The sequence below is a fragment of the Sphaerodactylus townsendi genome, linkage group LG05, assembly GCF_021028975.2.
Source record: "Sphaerodactylus townsendi isolate TG3544 linkage group LG05, MPM_Stown_v2.3, whole genome shotgun sequence".
NCBI classification, from domain to species: Eukaryota; Metazoa; Chordata; class Lepidosauria; order Squamata; family Sphaerodactylidae; genus Sphaerodactylus; species Sphaerodactylus townsendi.
This window is the reverse complement of record NC_059429.1, coordinates 78,903,946-78,924,339: the sequence shown is the minus strand read 5'-3', so window position 1 is coordinate 78,924,339 and position 20,394 is coordinate 78,903,946. Positions and strand designations below refer to the sequence as shown.

General features: G+C 41.7%; 1 protein-coding gene across 1 annotated transcript in view; it reads left to right on the top strand.

Annotated features, from left to right (window-relative positions):
• The window catches only part of CACNA1S (calcium voltage-gated channel subunit alpha1 S), a 99,992-nt gene that overhangs the window by 29,170 nt on the left and 50,428 nt on the right, over window positions 1–20,394 (top strand). The window contains exons 12-23 of the mRNA XM_048497868.1: window positions 748–955; window positions 1,202–1,322; window positions 3,162–3,276; window positions 3,454–3,547; window positions 4,412–4,481; window positions 7,777–7,909; window positions 9,096–9,225; window positions 10,289–10,348; window positions 10,912–11,018; window positions 11,937–12,024; window positions 12,218–12,325; window positions 18,940–18,992. Of these exons, the coding sequence (XP_048353825.1) occupies window positions 748–955; window positions 1,202–1,322; window positions 3,162–3,276; window positions 3,454–3,547; window positions 4,412–4,481; window positions 7,777–7,909; window positions 9,096–9,225; window positions 10,289–10,348; window positions 10,912–11,018; window positions 11,937–12,024; window positions 12,218–12,325; window positions 18,940–18,992 (1,287 nt within the window). The remainder of the gene's footprint in view (window positions 1–747; window positions 956–1,201; window positions 1,323–3,161; window positions 3,277–3,453; window positions 3,548–4,411; window positions 4,482–7,776; window positions 7,910–9,095; window positions 9,226–10,288; window positions 10,349–10,911; window positions 11,019–11,936; window positions 12,025–12,217; window positions 12,326–18,939; window positions 18,993–20,394) is intronic.

Genomic DNA, 20,394 nt, shown 5'->3' with positions numbered 1-20,394 from the left:
TTTGTTTTTTTAATTGTCCTGCAACACATGCGTAGCTACGCAGGCAAGCTGAAATGAACCCCCCACAGCTATTCTGATGTCCCACGATCAGTGGTGGGATTCAAATAATTTAACAACCGCTTCCGGTGGTGGGAATTCAAATAACTTAACAACTGGTTGTTTACAAGCACCATTTTAACAACCGGTTCTGCCGAAGTGGTGTGAACCTGCTGAATCCCACCACTGCCCACAATATGACTGGCTGCACCTGCATAGCTATGAAGCTGCAGGCTGCAAAATAAAAAAAGAAAAAGGGACCTCCCTGCAGCGGCTGGGCAATGGCGAGTGGCTTCTTCCCTACCATGGAGGACGTGGTGGAAGGGAGGGTAATGAAGCGCATCCTGCCTGGCCGTTCACTCGGGAGCAGCTCCAACCCGAGATTTTTCAAAAGGATTGCTTGTTTAGTGATTTTTTAAAAACCTGGCTTGGGGGAAATACAATAGGACAGACTCATTTGGGGGGCGGGACCTTGTCAAAGCCCCCCCCTAAAATGGATTATATAGTGGAATGGGCCGGAGAGACTGTAATTATATTGCACTATGCCATGTACAAGCTTCCAAGGTTTTGGATACAATGGAGATACTTTAGTGCAATTCACTTTTAGTAATTTGAAAATGTGCTTCTATCTGTGCAACATGCCTCACACAAGGGGGAAAGGATTGCAGAATGTGCACATATTAAGAATGACCTCTCTCTCCCTCTCTCTAGATATTGGACCTCTCTGAACAACTTGGTGGCATCTTTGCTGAATTCAGTGCGCTCCATTGCTTCCCTGCTTACTCTCCTCTTCCTGTTCATTGTCATCTTTGCCCTTTTAGGGATGCAGCTTTTTGGAGGCAAGTTTGACTTCGATGATGCAATAATACGGCGTAGTACCTTTGATAACTTTCCTCAGGCACTCATCAGTGTCTTCCAGGTACAATCCAATGAAGGGCAGGGTTCTGGTGGTCAAAATTTTTGTGTTCTGTACTGAGCTCTGGAAATATTACAGTGATCAGTAGGAAAAGAGAAGTCATAACTCCTGAAATATTTTCTGATCCTTAACATTTTCTTCTTGGTGCTTCAACACTGGGGGAAGGGAGGTCTTCTGGGTTTGAGGTAATAATGCAATGACTGTACTTACTGTGTCCTGCTGTTTACAAAATCTATTTGCTGTTCTGAGGTCTTGACTGGGGAAGACTGGACATCTGTAATGTATAATGGAATCTTGTCCTATGGAGGACCATCATACCCTGGTATTCTGGTCTGCATTTATTTCATCATTCTCTTTGTCTGTGGGAACTGTATCCTTTCTTTAACCAGAGTTTTCTTTGTCATTGGCATCATCTGATAAGTCATTGGATCTACCCAATTGTTCATTAATTGTTTAAGGTTAACTGTTAGCTCAGTGTTTTTATTCTACTAATGGTGAATCAACAAAAATGGATTCTCTAGAACAAAGTCTGGACTGGTCACTATGGCCGGGAGAACAGTAAGTATTCCTAGAAGGATGTTTTGCTTTCTGCCTTTGCAAGTAAGATTGTGCATTATATAGGTTAATGCCCGAAGTCTAAATAAAGCCCAAAATATTCTAAGGGACCCGTCTCATCCAGCACACTCTCTTTTTAAACTGCTACCATCTGGCAGACGATACAGGGCCCTCAGAACTAGGACAAAGAGGCTTAGAGACAGCTTCTACTCTAGAGCTGTGGCTATGCTAAACTCCGCTGCTTCATATTGATGTATTTGGGGCTATGTAGGGATGGGTGGAGGATGATGATGTATGAGTCTGAAATTGCATGAGTCTGAAATTGTATGAGTCTGAAATTGTGTGCATCGAGGAATGCTGCTGTAAATTTCGTTGTGCGTGCACAATGACAATAAAATGCTTATGCTTATGCTTATGTTAGTAGTCCAGTCTGTCAGAGAGGGAGGGCAGAATGTTCAAGTAGGTGGACAAGATGGATGGTATGTAGATTTTGCCTCATTAAACTTAGTACAGTTTAGTATGCCTGTTCATTTCAAATAATTTTGTGATTTAGTTTGGTCAGGGAAGGAAGATCCCGTGCATATGTGATCATGTTTTAGAAGTACCTCTATCTTTGGTCTCTATCTTTGGTCTGTACAGATTCCACATGTGACCGGCTAAATATTGTTCCCCTCTTCTCTTTCTTTCATGCCTCATCAGTGAAATTTAAAATAGTGTTGCTGGTTCCTGGTTTCACTCAGAGCCGTAAGCCACTAAGAAAAATATAAATTAAGATTGATACAAACAGTAACAGGAAAAAAATAAACTTCATTTTCTGTTTTATTTGCATCAGATCTGATCTGTTATGCCAAGATAGTGTTATCCTAATAGAGAATCAAATGAATTTGGCTCTAGTGGGAATGTAATGTCTACCACCACAGTGCTACAGCCTATACTGGGTGTACAGCTGGGCTTTTTATTGGCTATTTTTATTCTTTTTATTTACATCAGAATTCAGAGCCTTCCTTTTCACATGAATAAGCAGGTAGCTTATTCTCAGTTACTGAATACAATTCCCATTTGTGCAGCATGTCTACACAGCTGATTTATACTTCTGTTTTTTTCTCACTTCCACAGTCTACTTGCACTGGTGACATTATTCCAAGCAAGTCCCTTGTTTGTCTTGAGAGCAGAGGCGTAGCTCCAAAGGAACGGGGGCGGGGGCAACGCACCAAGTGTGCGCCCCTGTGGGTACGTTCTGGGGGCGTTCTGGGGGCATGGCAGGGGCACTCCAGGGTAGGGGTGTTCCGGGGCAGGACAGGTGGAGGATGCACTGGTGCACCGGGTGCTTTTCCTCCTTTCTACACCTCTGCTTGAGAGGTCCATACCACAGGTGGTCAGGGAGAGTGGGGACCTGTGCAGGTTGTAAAATCTCTGCATCAGGATTCTGATTTTTGGAATTATGAAAAGATAACCTGCCTTTGCCAGGCTCTTGCTACTTTTTTCCTGCATTTCCAGTTTTGTTCTAATATGTCAAATGGAATAGTGTAATAAGCTGAAGTTAAGGTCCCTCTCATTGTCAGGACATCATGGAAATCCCAGACTGTTGACTCTTGCGTTTTACATTGACTGAACATGCACTGTATATTCCTTAGCCTTTCTCTTCTCATGCCAGATATTTTGCTCAATGTCTTCTTGGCCATTGCTGTGGATAACCTTGCTGAAGCTGAAACGTTGACTTCTGCTCAGAAAGCTAAAGCTGAAGAAAAAAAGAGAAAGAAAATGGCCAGGTCAGTTCTTCTTTCACTTACCACCACAATGGTTACTTTTGGGCTTTGGTCCTTAGATATTTGTGGGCTCCAATATGATGATGCCTGGCCCAACTATAAGGTCCCCCCCACCCCCCAGTATGCCTTCCTCTTGGCTTCACTTCTCTCTCCTCTTGCTTTCTTGGTTCTTCTCTTTAGAAGTTACCCTGAGAAATCAGATGAGGAAAAACAGTTGCTGGCTAAGAAGCTGGAACTGAAAGCCAAGGGGGAAGGAATCCCTACTACAGCTAAGGTCAGTCAATGATGCCATCTACGAGTCCCACACTTGTCCACTCCTCATGATTGCCAGTGTTCTGCATGAGGCTCATAAGAACGAGCATTTATACTGCCTTTGAGATTTGTGGCTGTTTTTTTAAATTGTTCCAAATTAGCATGAGGTCTTCAGAATCTAAATTTATGAGTGCAGGCATATTCTGGTCCCAAGTGAGCTGATTCAACCTACTTTTAAATTTTGTAGGGTTTTTTTGGGGAAGTATCTCATTTTGGTAGAAATGGGGTGAAACAGGTCCCATATTCCAAATGAAAAACTGAGTTTGCCTAAAGAAAGCATAGGTTTTCTTTGATGCATAAAACTAAGGTTGCACAACAGAGCCATCTAAGGGTCTCTTCACATGATTTCACATTTTCTACACAAAAGCAAATCCATTTTGGAATAGGATGTTACAGAACAATTGTATGTATATATTTATTTCACAATTGGCTGTGGCTTCACAGGATATTCATACATAGTGCAAGATGCATATTCATGGAGGATAAGTCCATAAATTATTGCTAGCAATGGTGACTAAATATCCAGAGGCAGTAAATCTCTGAATACTAATGGTAGAAAATAATATCAGGGGAAGACCTTGGCTGCTAACTGTTGGCCCTCTGGGGCAACTGACTGACCACTGTGTGAAACAGAAGGCTAATCCAGCAGGTCTCTTCTTATGTTCTAATATATAGTTATCATGTGTCATAATCTATATGTTAGCCCATGCAAAAGTGCTTTTCATGTGTTGTGTGACATGTGATTAATGGTGCAACATTGACCAGCTGTGATATCGGTATGGGAGAATGGAGCAATAAACTTCATTTTTTTCTTGTCTTTCTTCAGTTGAAAGTAGATGAGTTTGAGTCCAATGTCAATGAGATCAAGGATCCTTATCCTTCTGCTGACTTCCCAGGTAAGGTGGTACAGTTCCATTTGTGCCTCCTACAGCAAACCTTAAAAGTGAACTATAAATTGAAATGATCTACAGTGTACTTTGATGGTATTGTAATACATGGAAGTGAGATCATGTCTCACATAACCATGCTGTGCAGAACTGCCACAAGCTGCCTAGCTGTCTTTGATAGACCTTCTTTTTTCTCCTGACAAGAAGCATTGAAATGGGTGAAGGAAGCAGAAAGCTTCTTTACATTCTGGAAATGAAGGGAGCTCTGTCCCCTTTCTTCAGAAGTGCATTCATCTAAAAAAAAATGTAGAGCCTCAGATTCAGCAGCTTGTCCTCTGTGTCCTACTCCTTGCTGAGGGTCTGCCAAAAACAGACAGCCTCTGTTGCACTCCTGTGAAGGAAAAACCAACTGGCCAATTATGCGCAAGGTGTCTGGTGTATGAGGGGGCAAATGTCCATCACCGCAAGATTTCTTGTACGAGCTTATTTCATTGAGCCCCACTTTCACTTTCCATTCTCTCTGTGGCAAGCAACACTACTTGTAGCAAACTTTTAATTTGCTTCACCCCCAGAGTGGGCAGATTTGCCCTGGATATCTTCCCTCTGCCCACTGCCAGCCTACCTTGCTCTGCCCTTCCCACTGCCTCCCACTGCCATCCATGCCTTTCCCCTTGCCCCCTCTTCCATGTTGCCACTCCTTCCTTTTTCTCTAAATGCTCATACTGAAATAGCAATATAATAAGAGTGTTGGCTTTTGCAAGAAACAGTACAAGCAGGGTCTGGTTCTAGCTCCACACCACCTCCCTCACTCTACTTCTGCCCTTCCCAATTATCAGGATGGCTGTTTAAAACTTTGGAACTCTGGACCAATTATTGATTCTTTAAAAAGGGGAGCTGTTGATGTTGATAACCCAGGGTATGTGAGTAAGTAGCCTCTGCTAGAATCTAAGATTAATATAACAACACAGAGGTATTTTGAACATTAGACACTGAAGTATTGAGTCATTAGTACTATATTTCCCTGGAATTCACCTTCAAGGAGTTTTGGAGTATATAGGGCATGAAAACATACTTTTATTCAACAAACTATTTTTTGCAGCAAAACTTGTTTTTAAAAAAATTAAAGATGGAAATTAACAAAACAAGAAAAAATGGAATCAGATCATAGTTACAGTTAGTCTAGAGACTAAAAGACAAAACCAAATAATAATATAATATTGTATAAAAAACAGTTACCAGGGATGCTTATTCTTAACATTAATTTTAATAATCCAAAATATATAAAGGACACTGATAAATAACACCCATAGTACATTTGATTTTTAAGATTTTCTGAATATCTGCATGGATTCCTTTCCAGAATTTTGTAGCTTTTCTACACATCCACCACATATGATACATTCTTCTTCTTTTTGATAGCTTGTCTTAATGGTCCTCTAAGCATAATCTGAGCGAAATCCTGGAGAGCAGCATAGATAGTGTGACAAACGGCATGATTAAAGACACTTTCCATCCTCCCCATCAACACCTGGAGACCTTTGATCATTGCAATAACCCCAGCAAGAGCAAACTTTTCTTCACTTGTGTACTTGTATCTTGTTGCTCTTTCATACTCGTCTGCATTGTCTGGACAATTTTTATTAGAGTATTTGTCAGTTGGATGTACTAATTTCCATGCATACACTTTCATAACATGAGTGCTCCACTGAGACAGAAGTTGTAGGCCTCGGAGAGAAAGATCAAAGAGTTTTCAATATTCTGCATCTGTTTTTTGAGCTTCCTGGCAGTCTGATCCAGTCACCTCCTCACTATTGCTGTAACAAACCAGTTCTGAAATAAAGCGCATTTGATCATCTCCAATCTGGACCATCTGTTCATAGATGTTGTACTGGGGACTACTGCTAGAAGATGTGCATGTCCATCAGGATTTGCTTTCTTCATAGTGGGTGCTAGTCTTAATGTATCTTGCCAGTTCAATCTGCATGTCTCCAAACAGGGGGACCATTTGCAGCTGCTTAAAAAACTTGTCAATCTTGGTCAGATTTATCCTTTTCTTGGCATCCATCTTATAGATGTCACTAACACTGCCACCCATCGGGTATAAACCAAAGCCCATTACCTTTAAGAGCATGTGCTTCTCACTAGGTGTTAGATACATTTTGTTTTCATAATAATCTACGCATAAATTCACAATATCCGCAAGCGGTTCTTCATAACCAGGAATCACCGCAAGCTGTTGCTGTAAAGATTGTGTGATCTTGTTGTGATTAGCAAGGAACATGGAGAGGTTCTGGGATTCTTGGATGACTGAGGATCGGCCATTTTATGCAGAAACTGGGCAGCTCGTTTATAGGCTGAAGGGTCATTCTTCACACTGCACTTCATATTTTTCAGCTCATCTAAGACAGCAAACATGTTGATAAATTTCCCAAGGGTGATCAGATGGGCGTCAGATATAAAATCCTTTCTCCTCTCTGCATGGCACAAGCGTTTCACTTCGCCACAGAATCTTTCAATTGCATTTCTCTGAAAATCCATGAAATACACCAGCTTGGTGACCTCTGGTTCCAGAACTTCAACAGTTTTTTCCCATAAATTTCCACTCTGTTTGGCTGTTCATTACATTTCACCTGAGGAATGGCTCTTGAGTAGCTCCTCCACGTGTAGAGCATAATGGCATACTCTTGGCCTTCTTCCAGCATTTCATTCCTGTTAGAATGAACAGCTGCTTGTTCAATGTATCTTGCAATGCCTGTGACAAATGCATTCCTGCCTGCAAAATTGGTGTTGAAATTGGGCTGATAAAGCAAGAATGATGGAGGGGGTTCAATACAAGGCTGTTGGTCTGGCAGTAATAATTCTTCCAAGAGATCCACATTGGACAAAGCATCTTCCACGGTAACTTGAACAGTAATTTTGATTCCAGTCTTGTCGCGATGAGACCCACTGCTCGCCTCTTGCAGCCACCTTTGAGCACTGCGAGTCCCAGGGTTTCAGTTCCCTCGGGCTTTTGGCCCAGGCCACTTTCCTTTGCCAGGGCTGCACAGACCTGGGAGTTTCCTGCCTTAGTCACTCAGGCAGGGAAGCGGTGCCAGGAAACACCCTCCCTCCTGCTGCAGCTTCTCCCCCATCCTATCCCAAACCCATAGCCATTCCTCTCGAAACACCACATATGATAAAAAGGGCCATTCTCGTCATTACATTTCCAGCATTTTCCTTTGTAATTCTTGTCCATCGTCTCGCTATCCTTTGGACTGATGTACTACCAAACTAGCTTTTCAGTGATTAACTGTGTATGCTGCAGGTGATGATGAAGAAGATGAGCCTGAAATCCCACTGAGTCCTCGGCCACGTCCTCTAGCAGAGCTGCAGTTGAAGGAGAAAGCAGTGCCCATGCCAGAAGCCAGTGCATTCTTCATCTTTAGCCCAACCAATAAGTATGCTCTCTTCCTTTATCTTTCTTTCTGAGTTCATTAGCTCCTAGACAAAACGAATTAGCTATGGAGATCTGACTTGGAATGTTTTGTTACCCAAATTAGTCTACATGTGTTTAGGGCCATAACATTCAAAGGTGTCCCCTTGCTAGCATAGAGCAAATGTGTATTTTGGGTTCTTTAATATCCCTGGGATCTCATCTGTGTATACCAAGGTTCACATTAATATCAATACTCAGAAAAACTAGGGGAGAGAGATTCCTAAGCAGAAGAGGTTTTATTTTATAAACAGAAAATGACCAATTTAAAGTATGCAAGTAGAAAAACAAGGATGAAGATTACAGAAAGTAAGAAGCAAGGAGGTAAATGAACCCCAAAACCTTCCTCTAGAAAACTGCCTATTTCCTGGGAATAAACCTGAAAGGGGGGAAACAAACCTGCACCTGGAGAGGTGGTGGAATCTCATCCTTTGGGGGGTTTTAATCAGAAGCTGAATGGCCATCTGTCAGGAGTGGCTTGATTGTGCACTCCTGCATGGCAGGGAAGGCCCTTGGGGTCTCTTCCAACTCTATGATTCTATGTACAGAATAAAGGTGGAACAAAGGCCCCTTCTGCACACGCAAAATAATGCGTTTTCAAACCACTTTCACAACTGTTTGCAAGTGGATTTTGCCATTCCGCACAGCTTCAAAGAGCACTGAAAGCAGTTTGAAAGTGCATTATTCTGCATGTGCAGAATGAGCCAAACTGTGAGGGACTCAGGGGTATCAAACTGCAAGCACATACAAATTTATACTTCTCCAGGCTGCTTCATGCAGAGATGGAATCCCAATAGGCATCCTCAGACCATTCTCTTGTTATATTCAAACATTTCAAGACAGGGTCCCAGGCCCTGCATTTCAAGAACTCTCATGAATATTACCTCAAGCTGGCCAATACTTGAATGGGAGACCCATAGCCAGAATTTTGAACTTTCTGGAAGAGGAGCTATCTACAAATGTAAAAAAATATAGCATAAGCAACCTGGTACAAGTAGAAAAGAAATGCTTCTTAGATACAGATGGGTTGCCAGAAACTGCAGCTGTTGTTCTCAGTTAACTCCCATGCAGATGCCCTCTTCCTACTATCCTATTTTGTTGAAGTAGTTTATGAGCCAGCGGACTCCCTCTCCCTCCTCTGCCCTCCTCAGGATCCGTGTATTGTGTCACCGAATTGTCAATGCCACCTGGTTCACCAACTTCATCCTCCTCTTTATCCTGCTGAGCAGCATCTCACTGGCAGCTGAAGATCCCATCCGAGCCGATTCCTTCAGGAATAAGGTGACTATAAGACAGCAATGATTTTGCCTTACTGTGTGGCATGGTGCTAGAAGATTATCAATTCCAAACTGAACTAGAGGAGATCTTCATCCATTTTAGCTTCCTTTTAAGAGGTAAACACAGTCTGGAATGAATTGACAATGAGGAATGGCTGCAGATAGTTATAAGTGACTGGTTTGGATATGTGAGCCAAACATGAAATATTAAGCCTGCAGTGTCCAATAAAAATTGCACATTATTAGTTTTAAAATTATTTTGCACCATGTTCAATTTTAATCATTAAATTAACCAATCACCTTTCTAAAAAGTCACTAAAATAGTTAATACGGAGCAGCCATCTCTATACATAATTGGCTAAGGGTTTAAACGTCTGACGATGAACCCTTAGCTAATTAGCATGCAGAACACACAGGGCTTTTGTCCTGTGCGTCCTGCACTCCAATTGGCCATTGCCATCTGTGGAGCACTTGCTCCGCAGCCAAGCAAAAGCCTCCCCCGCCCCCTCCCACCCTCCCCAGCCATGCCTGGCCAAAGATAATTGCTATATCTTAATGTCCTAAGATAAGTCAAAATATTCATATAATCATTCTGTGCAACACTATCCATACAGATTTATAGTACCAAAGTAGCTGGGCATGTGTGGTGGCTGCACAGTGAATGTGAATGACTGCAGGTTTTAGTTAGCTACAAATAAGATTGCCAATCTCCAGGTAGTAGCTGGAGATCTTCTGGGTTTGCAACTGATCTCCAGGTGACAGAAATCTGTTTGCTGGGAGAAAATGGCCACTTTGGAAGGTAGATTGTATGGCATTATACCTCATTGAAGTTCCTCCCCTCTCCAAACCCCACTCTCCTCAAACTCCACCCTCCAAATCTCCAGGTATTTCCCAATCCCAGAGCTGGCAACCCTACCTATAAAGAAGCTTGTATATATTTTATTTTGTTGGTTCTTATTTGAGCACACATACAAAAGTATGGGTTTGAAAATTAAATGTTATTGAGAGTGAATTGCATTTACAAAACTAATTCTCTTTTCCTCTGGGGGGATATGGTTTGTCTTCAGATCCTAGGATATTTTGACATTGGCTTCACTTCTGTGTTTACAGTGGAAATAGTTCTAAAGGTGAGTTACTTAGGGCAGACATTCTGACATGAAGATCCTCATCATGTTCATTTTTTAATGGCACTGGATTTGCTTCTGCCAAGGCTTGAATTAAATTAAGGGATTTTAGGTTTTGGGTCCCCTCATTCTTTTGAGTATCAAGAGTATCAACTATGCATTTCTGTTTAGCAGATGGTGATGAAAGTGAAGCTTATAAGGGCTTTTTCTTCAAACATCATCTTGATATGTGATATGCATAAGGCTTTCCTCACTACACCTTCTTCTTCAGTGACCTGTGGTCAAGTTTGAGACTAAAGTTCTCAACTAGAGAAAAGTTATTGGTGGGGTAGCAATATTGGAGAATTCACTGTTGGTTAACGTATCGAACTACAGAAGGCAATGAGAGCCAGGTCTGGGGAAGTGAAGTTTTCTGTTCTCAGGCAACCCTTTCCCACACCAACCAATGTTCTGACATGTTCAAATGATCTTGTGAATTTGGCCACTGAAAGAAGCATTCTCATTGAGAGAAAGACACTCCAAACTGGATCTCCGGACAGCTGAACAGCTTTTCTTGCTCCCCACAGATGACCACTTATGGTGCCTTCCTTCATAAGGGTTCCTTCTGCCGCAACTACTTCAACATCCTAGACTTGCTTGTGGTAGCTGTCTCCCTCATCTCCATGGGATTTGAGTAAGCCTGTAATAGAGGGACTGCTTTTCTAGGGGGTTGTTCTGTTATTTCTTGTGGACCTGAGCCAGCTGTGCTAATGCTTTGGGAGGGGGGAGTAGAAATTAGGTCAACCATATGTCTTTAGCAGAAACTGTGAGTCCATGGAATATAACTGTATGAAGAACGATTGTGTGTTACTACAGATTGGGGAATACTGTGAAATACAATAAAAGTATATGTGTTTCTGAAGAAACTTAAAAAAGATGTTATACAGGGAAAATTATTACACCTTAGCCTCTGATTAGTATGGGCTGCTGCGGGGAGGGAATAAATTGAATCTCCAGAAGCAGCAGACAGTGTTCATCACCAGAGTTATCAACAATTAAAATTAACAGTAAAAGAAATTATTTCTCACCTCCACTTCAGCATGGAAATTAGAAGTACAATCAACTTCTACAGTCTAATCCTGCTAGCTGTTAATCCATAATTATCCCTCAGCCTGCCTTTTCTTTCCTCTCATCGAGCACAAAAGCTGCTTCATAGAGTTCTTAGTTTCTAACACTTACTGATGGTGGATTGGGGACTGGAGTTTTGATACCTGGTTTCAAGTCTCACATTTTTATAGCATGTTCAGTCTGACAGCAATTCAGGAAACAATTATCATTCTACTACTGCCTCCCAGTGTACATTTGATAAAAATTCTGTGTGATAATTTCCTGTCAGATAAACCTGCAGGACAGTGAATGTGATGGTGTCTTTCTGAAGAAGTTTTTTTCCCCAAGCCATGTAGGGGGAAAGTTACAGCATTCCCATCCACAAAGTGCCTCACTCTTCTGCTAGAAACATTCTGGATGCTATTTTTATGGGAAGAATTGAGACTGTGCATCGTGACCACAAATGTCTGTGTTTATTGAAATGTTTTTCCACTTCCTGCAACAGATCCAGTACCATCTCAGTGGTGAAAATCCTAAGGGTTCTCAGAGTACTGAGACCACTGAGAGCCATCAACAGAGCAAAGGGCCTGAAGGTCAGTAGGGTAATGGGGACACTGCTATGTGCTCATTAGCCCAGAAATAGGAAATGTTAGGTTTATCAGTGAACTAGGCAAAGCTGTTTTTCTTACAATTTGCTGAATTGTATCTAGCAGGCATTATAATATCTGATGGCTATATCAAATCCAGCCAATTTCTTTCTTTCTTTCTCTCTCTCTCTCTCCCCAGCATGTCGTCCAGTGTGTTTTTGTGGCCATCAAGACAATTGGCAACATTGTATTAGTTTCTGCCTTACTGCAGTTCATGTTTGCCTGCATTGGGGTCCAGCTCTTCAAGGTAAACATCTTTCCTAGATAAGCTTCAGACCCTGTGTGCTGTTTCCCGAGCCTTTTGGGACTTGTTTACTTAGTTAAGGATAAGTGAGGTTGCTTCAGAGATCATTGATTCAGGGTTTCTATCCTGAATCACTAATTGTTGTATTTGGAATCCAACAGCATGTTAGCCTTTGAGCTGGTCACTCCTTCAATCACTGTGTCATATGTGGTCTTCAAAAAAACTTTGCATGTTCAAGGCAATGATCATGCTATTTATGAAATTCTGAGACGAAGCAAACATCTCAAGAGTGCCTAATGTCATTATCTGGCCCTGTTTTGGCACAATCCTGTTATGCCTCACAAACATCAGGTGGGATTTCCTGTCTGGAATTGCTGTCTCTTGCTTGCTCTTTAGTTTCCCTTTTAGGCACGGGCTAATCTAATCCTTCTACACTTCAAAGTGTTGGGGAGTATGGGTTGTTTTGTTTTGGTGAAGATCGTATCTTTGTCTTCCCATGGGAATGGAGGGGTGCTTCCCCCCACCCCCAGAACTGGTGGTGGAAGGTGGTGTCAATCTACATAGAAGGGGAGGAAGAAATGGAGCGCGGATATAATGGAAGCTTTTTTGGCACCTAATTGTTAGTTCTGTCAATGGAAGTCTAAATGCTGAATCCTGATGCTGTTTTCAATAATGGAAATCATTTGAACATGAAGTCTCGTTATTGAGCAGTCCAGGGGCATGGCACTTAATTACAGTGAGATTCTTCTCTGAGTTGCCATCACTAACAGGATTAACATTTGATCATACAAGTTGTAATTATTTTGCAAAATAATTAAACAAGGGCATAAAAGAACATCGGAACCCTCAGAAGAATTTTCCCTACACTCAAGGAAATGATTATACTTTGCAGAGAACTTCCAAACTGTCAACTCTCTCAGTGGACCACTTTGTCCAGGCATCCATTAATTGTCTAATGTTACTTTGTCAGATGGTGACTAAAGCAATAAGTTCCAGTGGCTATAATCTAAATTTGGGATTGGAAAATGCACTTGGAAATGTCTCTTTTTCAACATGTATATTAACACCTGTAGTATAAAGTACTGGTACATGAAGCTTTACTGTTGGAAGGGGAGACAGAACTTTCATCAGAATCTTGAATGAGGTAGGGAAAAAGCCCTTTCCTATCTCCAGCTGCATCTTATTCATCACTTTCCCATTTCTCCAAATCCCCTGTCCCTGTGTAGACTAATGCTCTTCAAATGCTGAAAATCCCATGGATGGAACATTTTAGCTGCACTTATCTCCTGGCATAGCTTGGCAGCTATTTCTGCTGTTTCTGGTGACTAGGGGCGTTTCCCCCACTCACAAGGATCCCCCCTATGCCGCGCGCTGCTCTCAGCGCACGGCATCCCTGGCGCGCGCCCGGGCATCCCCTCATCCCCACGCTCTGCACGCGGTCATCAAAAGGCGCCGTTTTCTCCAGCACCAGGGATGCCGCGCGCTGAGGGGACGCGACAGCAGCAGCGTCGGGGGGCTGCGCTGTCGCCGCCCCTGTCGTGGGGAGTGCAGGGGGACCCCGTGCTACTTGAGGAGAGTAGCGCGGGGCTTAAGGTAAGTGGGGAAAGGCCCCCTGAGAGGTTTCTATCCACTTACTTATACAATTAGAGCCAGGGTGTGAAGAATAGCTCGGGTTTGGTGTGGGGATAACTGAACAGGATTCCTTGACTTATGAAAGAAACTTGTACCAGTTATATGCATAGGAGGAATGAAGTCAAAGCCGCTGTAGGTCATTTGATGATATGCATATATCCAGGGAGCTGACACAGTAAATGTCATTGAAATGGGTAACTTTTTTTTCCAGTGAACTATTTTACAATCAATCACTCTATAAACAGAACTGGAAGGATCTTAGCCCCCTCCTCAAACTACTTGGTTTTCTTTGCTTCCTCAAGAAGGGCCTGTGACTTTGTGGTAGAGCATCTGGTCTAATCCCCAGCACCTGTATTTAAAAGAATCAGGTAGTCTGCAATAAAATCATAGAATCATAGAGTTGGAAAAGACCACAAAGGCCATCAAAGTCCAACCCCTGAAATGCAGGAATACACAATCAAAGCTATCCAGGCTCTGTTTAAAAACCTCCAAGGAAGGAGACTCCACCACTCTGTGAGGCAGTGAATTCCACTGTCAAACAGCCCTGACAGCCAGAAAGTTTTTCCAAATGTTTAGATGGAATCTCTGTTCCTGCACCTTGAATCCATTACTCCATGTCCTAGTCTCTGAGGCAGCAGAAAACAAGTTTGCTCCCTCTTTGACATGACATCAATTCAAATATTTAAACATAGCTATCACATCCCCCCTTAACCTTCGCTTCTCCAGACAAAACATCCCCAGCTCCCAAAGTCTCTCTTCGTAGAGCATGGATTCCAGACCTTTTACCATTTTGGTTGCCCTCCTCTGGACACGTTCCAGCTTGTCAATATCCTTCTTAAATTGTGGTGCCCAGAACTGTACAAAAAGAGAGTGGTGAGGAGGAAAATCTGAAAGCACCAGTCCGGCCAAGACCAAACAAACAGTTTGCCAGCAAGAATAAGCAAGGAAAACCAAGTCTAATGTACACTGATATTTTAAATAAACATTTTAAAGTGCATACAATATGTATATATATGATTATATCTGCCCAATTTGTTATATATGCTCTACAAATCCTCTATGGGAAAAAAAACATCATTCATAAATTCATCGTCCTGAATGGAAATTCATGTACAATAGTTCAAAAATGAACAACTACATGTTCAAATGGTACCAAACCACTGTAAACGGCAGAAGAAAGATGAGAAGTAGATTCCACATCTAAGCACGAGCAATGATTGGAGTAGATTGGCTACTTGAACGATTTTTATTGAATTCAAGAACATTCCAAACTTAATAATGAATTGGAGCACGCATTGAAGAAGATAGTTGAATCGAAAACGCAACTTCAGCACGCAGGTGTTCTGCTGTTGTTTCATCACCGCTTTGCGATTGTTCTTCTACTCCAATCATCGCTCGTGCTTAGATGTGGAATCTACTTCTCATCTTTCTTCTGCCGTTTACAGTGGTTTGGTACCATTTGAACATGTAGTTGTTCATTTTTGAACTATTGTACATGAATTTCCATTCAGGACTATACTATTGTACATGAATTTCTATATATATTTCTCTATATATATTTCTATATATCTATATTTCTATATTTCTATATTTCTCTATATATATTTCTCTCTCTAAATGTATATATATATATTTCTCTCTATATATATTTCTCTCTCTATATTTCTCTCTCTCTCTCTCTCTCTCTCTCTCTCTCGATAGATAGATAGATAGATAGATAGATAGATAGATAGATAGATAGATAGATAGATAGATAGATAGATAGATAGATAGATAGATAGATAGATAGATAGATAGATAGATAGATAGATAGATAGATAGATAGATAGATAGATATGATCATATCTGCCCAATTTGTTATATATGCTTGACATATATATTGTATGCACTTTAAAATGTTTATTTAAAATATCAGTGTACATTAGACTTGGTTTTCTTTGCTTATTCTTGCTGGCGAGCTGTTTGCCCAGAACTGTACACAATATTCCCAGAACTGACCAATTACTTCCCTCGATCTAGACACTATATACTTATTGATGCATCCCAGAATTGCATTGACTTTCTTGGCTGCCTGATCACAGTGCATGTTCAGTTTGTGGTCTACTAGGACTCCCAGATCCCTTTCACACATACTGTTGTCAAGTCAGGAGTCACCTAACCTATATCTGTGCATTTCATTTTTTTCTGCCCAAGTATAGAATCTTACATTTAACTCTGTTGAAATTCATTTTGTTAGTTTTGGCCCAGCTCTCTAATCTGTCCAGATCATTTTGAATTCTGCCCCTGTCCTCCAGGGTATTAGCTACCCCTCCTAATTTGGTATATTCTGAAAATTGGGTTAACATGCCCTCTATTTCATTACCCAAGTCATTGATAAAAATATTGAATAGCACTGGACCCAATACCAGTGGCAGAGCGCCAAGGGGGCGTGTGTGTGTGTTTCATGCACCGGGCGCACGCTTGAAGGGGAAATCCCCCCAGCCCCTCCTCCTTTTCCCACACCCCCCACAGCCACCCTGCGGCACCCCCCTGTGGCACACACACACACCGCCCCCCTTCCCACACTTACCTACGTTCCTTTTCTTTTTTTAGTAGTTTTTGAGGCTGAAAAAGTGGCCTATTTACAGTTCAGGCTAAAAACTGCCTGAGGAACTACAGTTCCTAGGAGACCTTGGGGCTCACAAGGTTTCCTGGGAAGTATAGTTCGTCAGGCAGTTTTTTCCCTGAACTGTGAAGAGGCCGCTTTTTTCAGCCTCAAAAAACTAGCTACTACAGAAATAGAAAAAGGAACGATAGAGGTAAAAGTGTGAAAGGAAGAGGGGCGAGAGGTGATGTGCCGCTGGGGCAAATTCCATCGGGGGGGTCATGGGGGGGCAGAAAAAACACACTGCGCACCGGGCGCAGTTTAGCCCAGCTACGCTTCTGCCCAATACAGAACTCTGTGGCACTCTACTACTCACTTCTCTCCAGGATGAAAATGAGCCATTGATGAGCACTGTTTGTGTTTGGCTAGTCAACCAATTACAAATTCATCTAACAGTTGCATTGTCCAGTCCACATCTCTCCAGCTTACTTGCAAGAATATCATGGGGTATCTTTATTATTTATTGATTTGATTTTATAGGCCGCCTCATCCCTGAAGGGCTCTAGGCGGCTCACAACAACCCCAGACAACCACATAGCAATCCAGTTAATCCAATAGAATACACAAACCATCTAAAAACAGTAATAAATTAAATTCAAATTCAAATGCGGCAAACTCCATTACAGCAATACAATTCATGATTAGTCACCTTGTCAAAGGCCTTACTAAAATCAAGGTATGCTATGTTCACAGCATTCCCTTCATCTACCAAGTTTGTCACTCTATCAAAAAAAGATATAAGATTAGTCTAACATGACTTGTTTTTGAGAAACCGGAAAAAGAGCAGTGAATTACTAACAAGCAAAGGCAGCCTGGCCCAGGCAAGGCCGCAACACACAAGACAAGGGGCAAAACGGCACACAGTTTCATTAAGTGTATTATCAGTGACTCAGCAGTGTAACATCATCAAAAGACATATCAAAATTCACAATAGTAATCAATAGTCTCCTGAATAATTCTACTCTTGCAGAGGGTTTGACTATATTGCATGTTTACGAACTATTTAATAGATTTTTGAATGAACTATTGATTACTATCGTGAATTTTGATATGTCTTTTGATTATGTTACAGTGCTGAGTCACTGATAACACACTTAATGAAATTGTGTGCCATTTTGCCCCTTGTCTTGTGTGTTGTGGTCTTTCCTTGTCTGGGCCAGGCTGCCTTTGCTTGTTTTTGAGAAACCCAAGTTGATTTTCAGGGATCACATTGTTCCCTTCTAAGTGCTTACCAACTGTCTCCTTAATGAGCTGCTCTAGAATATTTCCTGGTATTGATGTCAGGCTGACTGGGCGGTAGTTGTTTGGGTCCTCTTTTTTCCCCTTTTTGAAGATGTGGACAACATTAGCTCTCCTCCAGACTGCTGGCACTTCTCCTGTTCTCCAGGAGTTCTCAAAGATTATAGCAAGCGGTTCTGAGATTATTTCTGCCAGTCCTTTTAATACTCTGGGATGTAGGTCATCAGGCCCTGGAGATTTGAATTCATTTAAAGTATTCAGGTATTCCTGTACTAGCTCTTTATTTATTCTGTGCTGAATTTCCCCTTCTGTATCCTCTGATCCATTTCACCCCAGTTGAGCACTGTTTTTCTTTTGGTAAAAGATTTAAAAGATTTCTACAGAAGTAAAAGATTTCTACCGAAGACCTTGGAGACCCACTGTTAATTACATTTGACACTACTGATAGACAGTGGCGGGATCCAAAAATTTTAGTAACAGCTTCCCATGGTGGTGGGATTCAAGCCAGCCTGGGTGCATAAGCTTCAATGGGGGCTGGGCGAGGTACCCATCGGGGCTGGGCGGGGCATTCGGGGGGGGGGGCATTCCTGGGCGGGGCTGTGGCAAGGACGCAGCCCGGGCTACATGCAGAATCCTTCGGCGTGGAAATCGAATGCACGCCTTGGCGCTGAGTTTAACTGCCACGCACGCCGGTGCACCTCCTGCTAGACTGCTTCTGCTGCTACTGCTGAGAGGAGGGGCGTAACTAAGGCAAAAATCATGTGGCAAAATCACCAATTAGTAACCCCCTCTTGGCACACACAAATAATTACCGGTAGTAACCTACTCTCAGGAATCTGTGAGAACCTGCTGGATCCCACCTCTGCTGATAGACCAATAATCTGACTCAGTAAATATAAAGTAACTTCATGTGTTCCTGGGTGTATATCAACACCAAGGGTTGAGGTGATAAACTCTTGGTCACACATTGCCTCCCCTTTCCCCTTCAATTGTGGTAACTTTTCTCTAGGCATTGTGTAGCTGGAAACTTGCATTTTTCAGGACTCTCAAACAAATAAGACAATTAAAAGGTGTCCTTTTTTGGATCTTTGAATAAATGTAGGGGAAATTCTACAGCTGCACTGATCCACTGAAGATAACTGAACAGGAGTGCAGGTAAGCTACCCTCTGGTGACTTAATATATCCTTGTATAGTTCAGAACTATGGGATCATGGAATAATAAGAACAAGAGTGCCAAGTTAGATTTTAGTCTGTGGCTGTTGCAATTGGCAACTGCAAACAGAAAACAAATCACTGATTGCGCCTTACATAACATCTAGTGGAACTTGCCTTTTGTTATGTGATGTCATGCTGTTACATTTTTCCCTGCCAGATGACATCACTTATTAACTGGAGATAGTGGTAACAACATCATATGGAGCAATCCAAAGCACATCTACTCAGAATTTTACTCAATTGTGCTCAATTGAGCTTACTCCCAGGAAAATATTCTTTAGATTGTACTGATAATGTCATAAGATATATTGTCCGGTTGCAAAGTTCACATGGTAGACTCATGGCTACTGCAATGACTTTGGATCAGACATGTGCCTGGAGTATTGTGCTGAGAACTCAATTCTCAGGTGCGTGGGGCCCAATTTGGAATTTATTTTGTAGTTTACCTTTTTCAGGACCATAGACAGGCTTAAACATCCTCCCCAACCTGAAACGACTCCAGAAAACAGAAAGTGTCTTTTTTTGCAGAAGCTCGTATATAGTCATCAGTATATGTAGGTTTTCTCAGTAGAGCAAATAGTATCTCTTGGGTCAGTAAAGGACAGGAAAGCAGTGCAGTGGGGAAGCTTATGCCAACTGTACCCAAACACCACAGACTGCTATATACCTGAGAACTGTTCACAGCACATCTGTTGAAAATCTGCATTTCTACTATGTGGACATTCTACGGTGTGACTCAGACCATAGTAGACATTACATGCTAGACATTACAAGATGAAAATGCAGAGTTACCATTTTTGGTAGTATCTGCATATTTTGTTTAATATCTAGTTTGGTTATGAAGAAATTGGTGAAAAAAATTCTTATTATTCCATGATAACTTTCTATGTAGCCCACTGAATAGTCAGTAGTCCCATTGTGTACAATAACTGTTAAATTTCAAACCTAGGGCAATGCAGTTTGTGTGGCTGCATTTGCAAGACAAAGATATGGGGAAATTTGGTTTTATTTTGGATTTTAAAATGTGGTAAACATTATTCCTCCTTTCCTTCCACCCCCACTAAGTCCTGAGAATACATCAGAATCAACAATAATAATAATCCAAAATGCCAAATTGGGGTTTTCAGCGAAGACCTGAGGGCAAAACAAGATGAAGTAATCAGAGGACTAAAAGGGCAAGAGGCTGAGGTCAAATCTTTATTACTGGTATATACAAATGACTTCATGTTTATGCTACAGTCATATGACTGTATTTAGATTGGTCAGGACTACAGATATTTGGAAAAGTGTCTTGGTATAAAATCAGCATATCAAAGGCGTTTCCCCACAGACAAAATATCC